We start from the raw sequence: 9,092 nt of genomic DNA, 5'->3' as shown, positions 1-9,092 counted from the left end.
GCCCAGGGCTCAGGAAGTCTGGCCCGCACCCCAGCCCCCAACACCGACCATGCGTTTCCAGGCCAGTAGCTGCATCGCGCCCAAACGCTGAGGCGGGACATGCACTCCATACCCTGTACAGTAGCCCAGAAATGTGACCCTAATCCAGATCCATCTGCCGGTTTTAGGAAATTCACAGACGGAGGAAGGAGAGGCAGCTGGATCAAGGACCTGGCTTATCCTGTGAAGAAAGGATGGGGAGGGGAGGCCGGCAATAGATGTGAGTAGGAGACCTCAGCTGGACTGGATTCAAACGAAACCGACTTAACAACATGCATGTGGCAACTGAGAAATCTGATGATGGTAACACCGGCCACTTTGTTTCTTACGTATCAGTTACTATTGCAGTTACGTTAGATTTTCTTCAAGAGCATTTTCAGAGACTTGTGAAGTACTTATCTATAAATGACAGGACATCTGCGATCTGCTTCCAAATAATCCAGGGGTGGGGAAGGGTCTGTGGGGTGTGAACACCTCAACGTGAGTCTGATGAGAGCTCACCGCTGAGGCTGGGGTGGGGGCATGTGGGTTTTATTTTTTATTTTTTTGCGGTACAAGGGCCTCTCACTGTTGTGGCCTCTCCCGTTGCGGAGCGCAGGCTCTGCAGCACGTGGGATCTTCCCGGACCGGGGCACGAACCCGTGTCCCCTGCATCGGCAGGCGGACTCTCAACCACTGCGCCACCAGCGAAGCCCTGTTGTTTTTTAAAGTAACGGCTTTGTTGAGATACAGTGGTTATCAGGTTACAGAGCTGTGCAACTATCACCACGACCTAAAATTCTACTTTTTATCTGCTTGAAATGCTCCACAGTTCTTGCTTCACGGCTAGGGTGCCAGAGGCGTTGATGTCTGAATGAACTGCCCAGGGCATCTGTCCTGTCCCCTGGCTGGGGCAGCAGGAGCCCTGGGGCAGCTTCTACCTGTCCTGGGACATCAAAAGGCCTCAGGATGGTACTCTCACCAGCTCCTGCCCTAGCCTGTCTGTCTGAGGGTCTGCAGCCCATAGAACCAGGGTCTCCCAGGCCCTTCTGGGTTTGCTGGACAATAGGCCAGTGTCCAAAACCCCAGGGCTCTGACTCAAGGGGCACCTCTAGGGAGACCAGCCAGTCCTACTGGGAACTCTTATTCCTAGGGGGTTTGTAGCACCAGATGCTTGCTGGGAAGGGGCAGCCCTGCGGGATCGACAGTGACCTGGATCCAGGACCTCAACACTGACCACCCCTAAATGTGTAGGCCCCGCTCTCGCCCCAGCCATCTGTCCACAGGCCATCCCAGTGTATCCAAGCAGGGCTGCAGCTTCTCCCCTCCTCTGGGCCCTACTCCTCCATAAACCCAAGAGCCCTCCTTGGAGGGTGCAGAGGATGGTCTTGTAGCCTGAGACAGCGAGGCAGACCAGTTAGTGGCCTGGACACAGAAACCAGACCCAGCACTTCACCGTCCTTTATTAACACCCTTGTAGGGCGACGTGGAAGTGCTGGCCACTTGCTGGGGGGCGGGGGGTGTGGCACAGTGGCCAGGTGACTGGGAGAGGCAGACAGATGCAGCTCCCAGCCCATCTGCAGGCTGCTGTGGCAGTGGAACCTGGGCAGTGGCGTTTTGGCTGACCAGCTGCTGGGGACCTTGCAAGTGACTGCTGTGTAGACAGGAGCCCCTGTGGACAAGCCACTCCTGCTCAGGGAGCCAGGAGGGGACACTGCACGCTCCATGAAGACAGCAGCCGCCTGCTGGCACTGAGAGGTTTTGGTGAAACTGATTGTTAAAGCAATGGGGGGGCAGGGGTGTGGGGCACCTGTGGGTCACACCCAGACCCTCCCTCCTGGGTACTCATTCTGCCCTGGCCTGGCAGCTGTGGGTGCGCAGCTACCTTTGAGAACATCATAAAAGCTATGGTCCCTCTCCTGGGATGAAAGTGCAGGCGCACGGGGCATTTGGTGAGCGATGCCGGGGGTCCACACCCCCACTCTATCACCCAGGTCCTCGGTGGAAGCTGCTGGAAGACAGTGCTGGGGGCCCTGGGCTTAGTGAAAGGAAGAGACTACAGGGGCTGGAGACCCCAGACTGCAGAAAGCCTGGACAGCCTGCCCCTCCCAACTCCAGGGTTAACTGCCTACTTGGGGAGAGAGAAAACTGAACCTGGGGCCTAGACACCTCCCTCTGAGGGAGTCACTGGTGTGCAGAGGAGGCCGCTGGACATCAGGTGGGGAGAGCCTGGGGTGGGCAGCAGGGGGTGGAGGTGTGGGCAGCAGCTCAGGAGGGGACGATGGTCACTGGGCTGGCCAGGCAGGCTGGGGCGGGGGTCCTGAGCCAGGGAGGAGGGGGTTGGAGCACGGTGGGCAGGTGCTGGGCTCAGGGCAGCGCTCAGCTGCTGACCCTCCAGGACTCTGGAAAAAACTGGGGCAGGGGCCTGGGCATGACCCATCTGCTCCCACAGCCACATCAGGACGGCACTTTGATGCCGAAGTGTTTGCGAAGCTGCTCCAGAAACACAAACGTGAGTACGGTGTGGGGCATGAGGCGGATGCCGGCAGGCACGAGGCCCTGAGGGAGAGAGGAGGGGGGACGTGAAGATAGCCCTGGAGGGAACCCCCCTGCCCTGCCCCCCTGCCCCAGCCACGCCCCTGCTTAACCTTGTAAAAGGCCAGCGGCCCAAGCTTCGCTGTCTCCATGGCACAGTGCAGAACACCCTGCAAAAAATGCAAGATAATGCAATAAGATGGAAAGCTGCTTCTCGAAAGGCATGAACGCCCACCCCCCTCCACCCCCGCACCCGATGGCAGGCATGAGTGTGCAAAGCAGCCTACAAGTTCAAAGGTAAACATGGGAGGTGGGGTTGGCAGGCACAAAGGTCAAGGGCTGCCCTGCCCACTAACCAGGCAAAACTAGAACCTGAAAGCACACCCAGGGCCAGGGTGACCTGCCAGGCACCTATGGTGCTTGAGCGGCTGCCATAAAGGCACAGAAGACACTATGCGTGATGGAGGGAGCCTCGGACAGGTGCTTGACCCCAGGCGCTGGACCTGCCGACCTGCACTGTGCCGAGTTTCACTGACTGCAGTGACCCAACTGCCTCAGTTAACGTGTCAAAGAATCTGATTTAAAAACACACACAGGTGGCTTCCCTGGTGGTACAGTGGTTAAGAATCCCCCTGCCAATGTAGGGAACACGGGTTCAAGACCTGGTCTGGGAAGATCCCACGTGCCGCAGAGGAACTAAGTCCGTGCGCCACAACTACTGAGCCTGCGCTCTAGAGCCCACGTGCCAACTACTGAAACCTGCACGCCTAGAGCCCGTGCTCTGCAACAAGAGAAGCCCGCGCACTGGAACGAAAAGTAGCCCCCGGCTCGCCACAACTAGAGAAAGCCCACGCGCAGCAACAATGGACCCAACACAGCCAAAGATAAATAAATAAACAAATTATTAAACAAAAACAAACAAAAACACACACAGAGCCCAGGCTGCTGCAGACCTGACAGCAACCGGGAGGGATGCAGTCATGGGTGGAGGGGCAGAGCCTCGTCCACACCTTGGCACAAGGACACAGGCTCACCCAGCAGCAGCAGCAGCAGGGCGAGGCCCCCACTCACCTGATACTCGCCCTTGGCATTCATCAGCCGGGTCTTCAGCACATCCAGGGGCTGGCACAAGAAGGTGGCGCATCCACCCTGGAAGGCAAGGCGGGTGGGCACCCCTCACCTCCCTCACCTCCCTCACCCCCCTCACCACAGGACTATCCTGGACCCCCAGGGCCATGGAGGACAACAGGAACAGTCTCAGCCTGGGCTCTGGGGGATCCATGGACTCCTCCCCAGGACCCTGGCGCCTACTAATGCAGCCTGAGAGGGGCAGCCACCAGATGTGCCAAAGCCTCCTGCCGTTCTGAGCCCTTGCTCATCCCAGGCGCCCTCAGCTCCCAAGGCTGGTCAGGGCCCCACCTCCGCCACTCACCGCAATGAAGCTGGCGATAAAGTGAGTGAAGATGCTGTCGGACAAGTACCCCGTGCTGAGAACCAGCTGCTTGGCTTGGTCATAGCAGGACAGCTGTTGGGGGAGCAGGGATGGTCAGGGCCCAAGGGACAGCCCACAGCTCGGGGGAAAGCAGATGGGGCCCACAATGACACCAGCTGGACTGACCAAGTACATGCTCTGTGGGTCATCTACCGTCACCACACCTGGGCGGACAGATGAGGCCCAGACCGGCCTGAGCCCACTTCCCCGGCTCCATGTGTGTTTGTGCCCACTGCCTTCCTCTGGGACCTCTCAGAGGGCTGCGACCAGGCCCCCCAGATGCTGCCCGAGTCCCACCCCAAGCGGAAGCCCTACCTGGCCCACGGTGACCAACATCCCTCGACTGGACGCCATAGTTGCGCCCGAGAACAGCTTCTTCAGACCCTCTGTCGGGGGAAGGGAAGAGGTTGGGTGCCCGGCCCAAACCCCTCCGGCCTCCCCCCAAGTCCTTAACAGCGCTCTCCCTAGGCCCGCTCCTGGGTCCCAGCTGGAGGCTGCCCCAGGCCCCCACCGTGCAAAGGACCTCCCTTCTCACCTTCTCGGGCCACGCGGTACAGGCCGTCCAGGGCGTGGGCATAGCTGCCGGGGGACAGAGAGTGGGCCCATGTGAAGCTCTTCCTGACCACTGGCTCCCTTGGGAAGGCCATCCCCATCACAGGCCATGCCCCCATCACAGGCCAGGAGGAACTCAAAGTGCCACAGGGGCCAGAGAACAATGGCCTTTTCTGACAGCTCAGAGCAGTCTCCCTGCTCAGGGGACTTCAGGGCCTTGAAGATCCCAAGTTCCACAGGAAAACACCCTCTGTTGGGGGGTGGGGCGGGCTGCCAGCTCTGAGGCTAGTCCTGTCTGCAGGCCGTTACCAGGGGCGGGAGGATGGGACGCCGTGCCGGGCCCCCTTCCCCACAGCCTATGCTCTGGCCAGTGAGTGGCCAGTGGGATCACCTGGAGCCACACTTCTCCCTGAACTGGCTCTTACCAATGCCCATGCCCAGTGTCTGACTACAGCATCGGTCCATAAACAGGGCCTCAGAATCCACAGTGTCTGAGGTTTCACGCAAAACGGTGTTTTTACCACGAAAACAACCACCCAGCTCCCAAACGCTTTTGAAGACCAAACTCATTTAAACTTCTAAACCACCCTTCATGCAAATATGCACAGGTGCAAGAAGGAGTAAAGAGTGACCAACCCCTGCCCACCTCCCAGTCCAGTCCCCAACCCCGGGGTCCTCCCACAGGGGAAGAAGAACCCAGAGGTCCTGGAAGCCCCCTGAGGATTCCAGAACAGACGCTCACAATGTATGTTTCCAAAGGCTGTCAGCCGCCCGACCTGCTCCACGTGACCCCACAGGAGTGGTGCCCTGTTGGAGTCCCCACCGGGTCCCAGCAGAGCTGCTCAGGGGTCTTCTCAGCCCCGTCCCCCAAACCCCCGGGCACACCATGCTACTCACTTTCGGCGCTGATTCTGGGGCAGCTTCATGTCATTCTGCATCCTGAAACAAGCAGAGGGTTCAGGCGGCGGCAGGGCCAGACGCCCCACAGACCCCAGCAGGCGTCAGGGGCTCCCTCTGGCAGTGAGCAGCCGGCCCCGCCCAGGGCGGCCCCGCCACAGGCTCAGCGCCATCCCCCAGTGCCCCAGACCCTGAGGTCTGAGTGGCTTGTTCCAGGCTGAACACACTGAGACCCCAGCGAGCGAGGCCGGCCCCACCAGGGGACAGCAAGACCCCAGCCTCGGGGACTGCACTGACCTGACATTGACCATGTCCGCGGGGGTCCCCACGAAACCGCCAACACAACCTGTCACAACAGCCAACATGTGACCATTGGCAAGGGGTCACATGACCCCCGCCCCACCTGCCCTGCCGCCGCCCACCCGGCTGCTCACCACTGATGGAGCCCAACAGGACCTTCTTGTAGAAGGGCAGGGGGCCCTCGCTGCCCTTGGTTACCTGGTCCCGCACGGTCTCATAGATGGCAAATCGAGTCAGGGAGTAGGTCATCTGGGGAGAAGGGGCCCAGCTCAGAGGGTGCAGGGGAAGGGACGGCGCTGGGCAACCCCCACACCCCTGGCCCTCCAGTGCATGGTCGTCACCACGTGGACCACAGGGACACCCAGGGACCTCTCGGCCAGCAAGCAGCTGAGCCAATTCGTGAACCCAGGGCTGGCTGAGTCCAGGCCCCGCACCCTCCTCTTCTCCCGCCTCGCCCCTGCCAGCCTCAGTATCCCCATCTGTAGGCGGAGGTCTCGGGCCGGCTGTGAGAGCACGGCCAACCCTGTGCAAGGCAGAAGCACTCACACTGCCACGCCCTGCACCCACCCGGGGGGCTGCTGGCTCCCCAGGCCTTACGGTTCCTTCCTCCTAAGCAGCCTTGAAAAGGAGAAAGTAGCTTCCATGCCCACAGGGCATCCACGGTGGACAAGAGGCGCGACTGGCCTGGGGGAGGCCAGCGACCCCTCTGCCTCCTTGGGCTGAGTGTGGGCTCTGGGATCAAGACCTAAGGGACCCCTGGCCATGAGTCCCACCCACCCACTACCCCGGGAGGTGGGGAGCCCCCCAGAGGTACCTGTCTGCACAGGGAGGCGCTCAGCCCATTGTAGAGAGCCAGGATGCCATCGGAGCGCACCACCTGCAGCGCCATCCCCGTCATGCGCAGCTTCACCTCCTGCTGCGTCTGTAGATGCACCTGTGGGGAAGCGGGTTGCACCTGCTCAGAGCCACGGCCCATCTGGAGCCCACCAGGGCCAGCTCTGCTCTAAGCCCTTTTCCACAATCTTCCACCTTTACATGGTGAGCCTGTGGGCCAAGTGCTACCAGCACCCGCATTTAGAGACAGGAAACGGAAGCCTCAAAGGGCACCAGCTGGGGAGTGGAGCCGGGACTGTGTCCACGTCTGGCGCCAACCTCTTTTTCACACCACCATCTCACAAGAGACAATACCAGCCGACATGTGAGCCCAATTCCACCTGCCATGGGGTGGAGTCGTCAGCTCCACCCTTTAGATGAGGACACTAGGCAACTCCAGGGCCCCACTTTGTAGCCTCGCCTGCCTCTCGAGAGAGACAGAGTTAGGGGGGCTCAGAGTTGACCTGAAGAAACATGGGAGACTCGGAAGAGGTGGGTGAGAATCCAGGGGGTGCACAGAGGGAAGGGCGCCTCGGAGTCCATCCCTGCAGCACACTCTCCAGCCAAGTCAGGTCCTGGCTGGACCCGCTGAGGCAAGTTACTGATTCTTCTGCCTCAGTTTCTCTCAGTGTGCTGTGAGCCAGGAACAGAAGGCCCTCTGGGCCTGGGGGCAGGGTGGCCACACAGCAGCCTCCGTGAAGGCGAGAAGCCACTGTGAGGGTTCAGCCAAGACGTGGGGCAAAGGGAGAGCTCAAGGAGTTTTAAGATACTTTTTCCAAAGACGATGACGAGAAGTAAAAACCCTGGCCAGGGCCTCCCCTGCTGGAGGCCTCCATGGCTGCCGGCACCGCCCGCTTCACCCCAGCACGGGACCGTGTGCTCCCTGGGCCAGAGGGCGGCCACATTCCTGTCTGCCGGCCTCCCAGACTCCCACCCCTGCCCCAAGCGCTCTGCAGCAAAACAGCACCTGGGCGGAAGGGAGGGGGCAAGGGGCAGTGACGCCCCAAGGAGCCTTGGACAAGTGACTCTAGGCTGGCCCAGGGCCAGGGAGGGCTCCAAGAGCCCCCGGAGGCTGTGTCCACATCCAGGCAGAGACAGTGAGCCTGATCCTCCCGAGCCTGCGATGGGGGAGGCAGGAGGGCAAAGGGACCTGTACGGGCATCCAGAAAGTAAAACAAAACAGACATGAGAAGGGGTTCCTCTCTCCACAAACCAAAAAGCACCTTCCTACCTGGCCCTGCTCTGCCAGGCCACGTCACAGGCCCTGGGGGCTACCAGGAGCCATGCAGGCCTCTCCCAGGTCTCTAAAATGCCAGAGGGGCTACCAGCTTCAGCCCTACCCCGAACATCTGCTAATCTTGCTTTTCCTGGTGGCCAGGCTTGATGGGTGGCTGGGTCAGCCCAGGACACAGGTGCCAATCCCTCCCAGGGGGCCAATGTGGGATGCAGGCTGCTCTGGGTGGGGATAAGGAAGGGGGTGGCCAGGGGGCTGCCCTTGCCAACAGGCCCCACAAGACCACAGCCCAGGTTCCCTGGCCCAGGGCCCACTGGCCAAAATATGCTTTGTGCCTCTGGCCCTTCTTTGTTGTTTGTGGTGAGAAAAGGGCAGAAAACTGGCCTGCCTCAGGGACAAGGGAATCTCTGTCTTGTTCTGCCCCATAAGCATTTTTTCAAAAAAACGCAGAAACAGTGTGATTGCTTCTCCCTGGGAGAAACAATCACCTTCACTGGGCAGGACCTGTATGCAGCCTTGGGATCATGGCTTCCAGGTGCCCAGCTCCCAGAAAGAAGCAGCCCAAAGGGTTGCCGGCCACATCCTTCCTCCGTCTGTGTGTGTGTGCTTGGCACCCAGTAGGCAGAGGGAGCGCGTGGTCCTGCCGGGGTGCCTCCAGCTGCGCTCAGAGAACCACCCCCTCAACGTGTCAGCCAGGAGAACGAGTGTCCTCAAAAGTGCGGGGTAAAGTGCCTCAGAGAGGCCAAGGGACCAGTCCAAGGTCACACAGACAGCAAAGTGGGGACCATGGGGCACCTCCGCCGCCCGCTCCACGCAGAGCCTCTCGGCAGACCCTCCCCGCGCCGCACTCACCTTGACCAGGTCCAGCGGGTGCGTGCAGCAGGCGGCCCCGCACGACGCCAGCCCACCGAAGTACCAGCGCGACACGCGCGCCTCGGCCGCCATGGCCCGGACGCCGCCGCCACCGCCGCCGAGGAGCGCAGGTGTCCGGCCCCGACCCCCGACACGGCCCTTGAAGCCCGGACACCAGCCCCGCCCCAGCCGCGACCCGGCCCGTTCCGCGCCGCCGCCCGTTCAAAGGGCCGCCGGCCACCCGCGCCCCGCACAGCCAATGCGCCCGCGCGGCCCGGGGGAGGGGCCCGAGGGGGCGGGGCCTTTAAGATCCCGCCCCGAGCCCGGGGGCGGGGCCCC

The 9,092-nt window shown here is 61.2% G+C and overlaps 1 protein-coding gene across 1 annotated transcript; it reads right to left on the bottom strand.

Moving 5' to 3' along the window:
• Positions 1-1,463: 1,463 nt before the first annotated feature.
• On the bottom strand, positions 1,464-8,933 carry SLC25A10 (solute carrier family 25 member 10). Its single transcript, XM_024761088.1, has 11 exons — positions 8,754-8,933; positions 6,609-6,728; positions 5,929-6,043; positions 5,792-5,840; positions 5,495-5,536; positions 4,581-4,624; positions 4,361-4,431; positions 3,986-4,078; positions 3,625-3,702; positions 2,667-2,723; positions 1,464-2,577 (listed from the first exon to the last, which is right to left on the bottom strand). The coding sequence occupies exons 1-11, from the start codon at positions 8,844-8,846 to the stop codon at positions 2,476-2,478; spliced, it is 864 nt and encodes a 287-aa protein (XP_024616856.1). The 5' UTR covers positions 8,847-8,933; the 3' UTR covers positions 1,464-2,475.
• Positions 8,934-9,092: the final 159 nt, after the last annotated feature.

This window comes from Neophocaena asiaeorientalis, unplaced genomic scaffold (assembly GCF_003031525.2).
Source record: "Neophocaena asiaeorientalis asiaeorientalis breed wild unplaced genomic scaffold, Neophocaena_asiaeorientalis_V1.1 scaffold30, whole genome shotgun sequence".
In the NCBI taxonomy this organism is placed as follows: Eukaryota; Metazoa; Chordata; class Mammalia; order Artiodactyla; family Phocoenidae; genus Neophocaena; species Neophocaena asiaeorientalis.
The sequence above is the reverse complement of the archived record's forward strand: the minus strand, read 5'-3'. Positions and strand labels throughout refer to the sequence as shown.

Bases quoted from the DNA above. Each gene is read 5' to 3' on its own strand.
- SLC25A10 (XM_024761088.1), bottom strand. From the start codon at position 8,846: ATGGCGGCCGAGGCGCGCGTGTCGCGCTGGTACTTCGGTGGGCTGGCG. The intron at 5,841-5,928 runs GTGAGCAGCCGG...CTGTTGTGACAG, and splicing joins CCTGTTGGGCTCCATCAGTG to GTTGTGTTGGCGGTTTCGTG. The intron at 4,625-5,494 runs GTGAGTAGCATG...GTCCCCCGGCAG, and splicing joins CCCCAGAATCAGCGCCGAAA to CTATGCCCACGCCCTGGACG.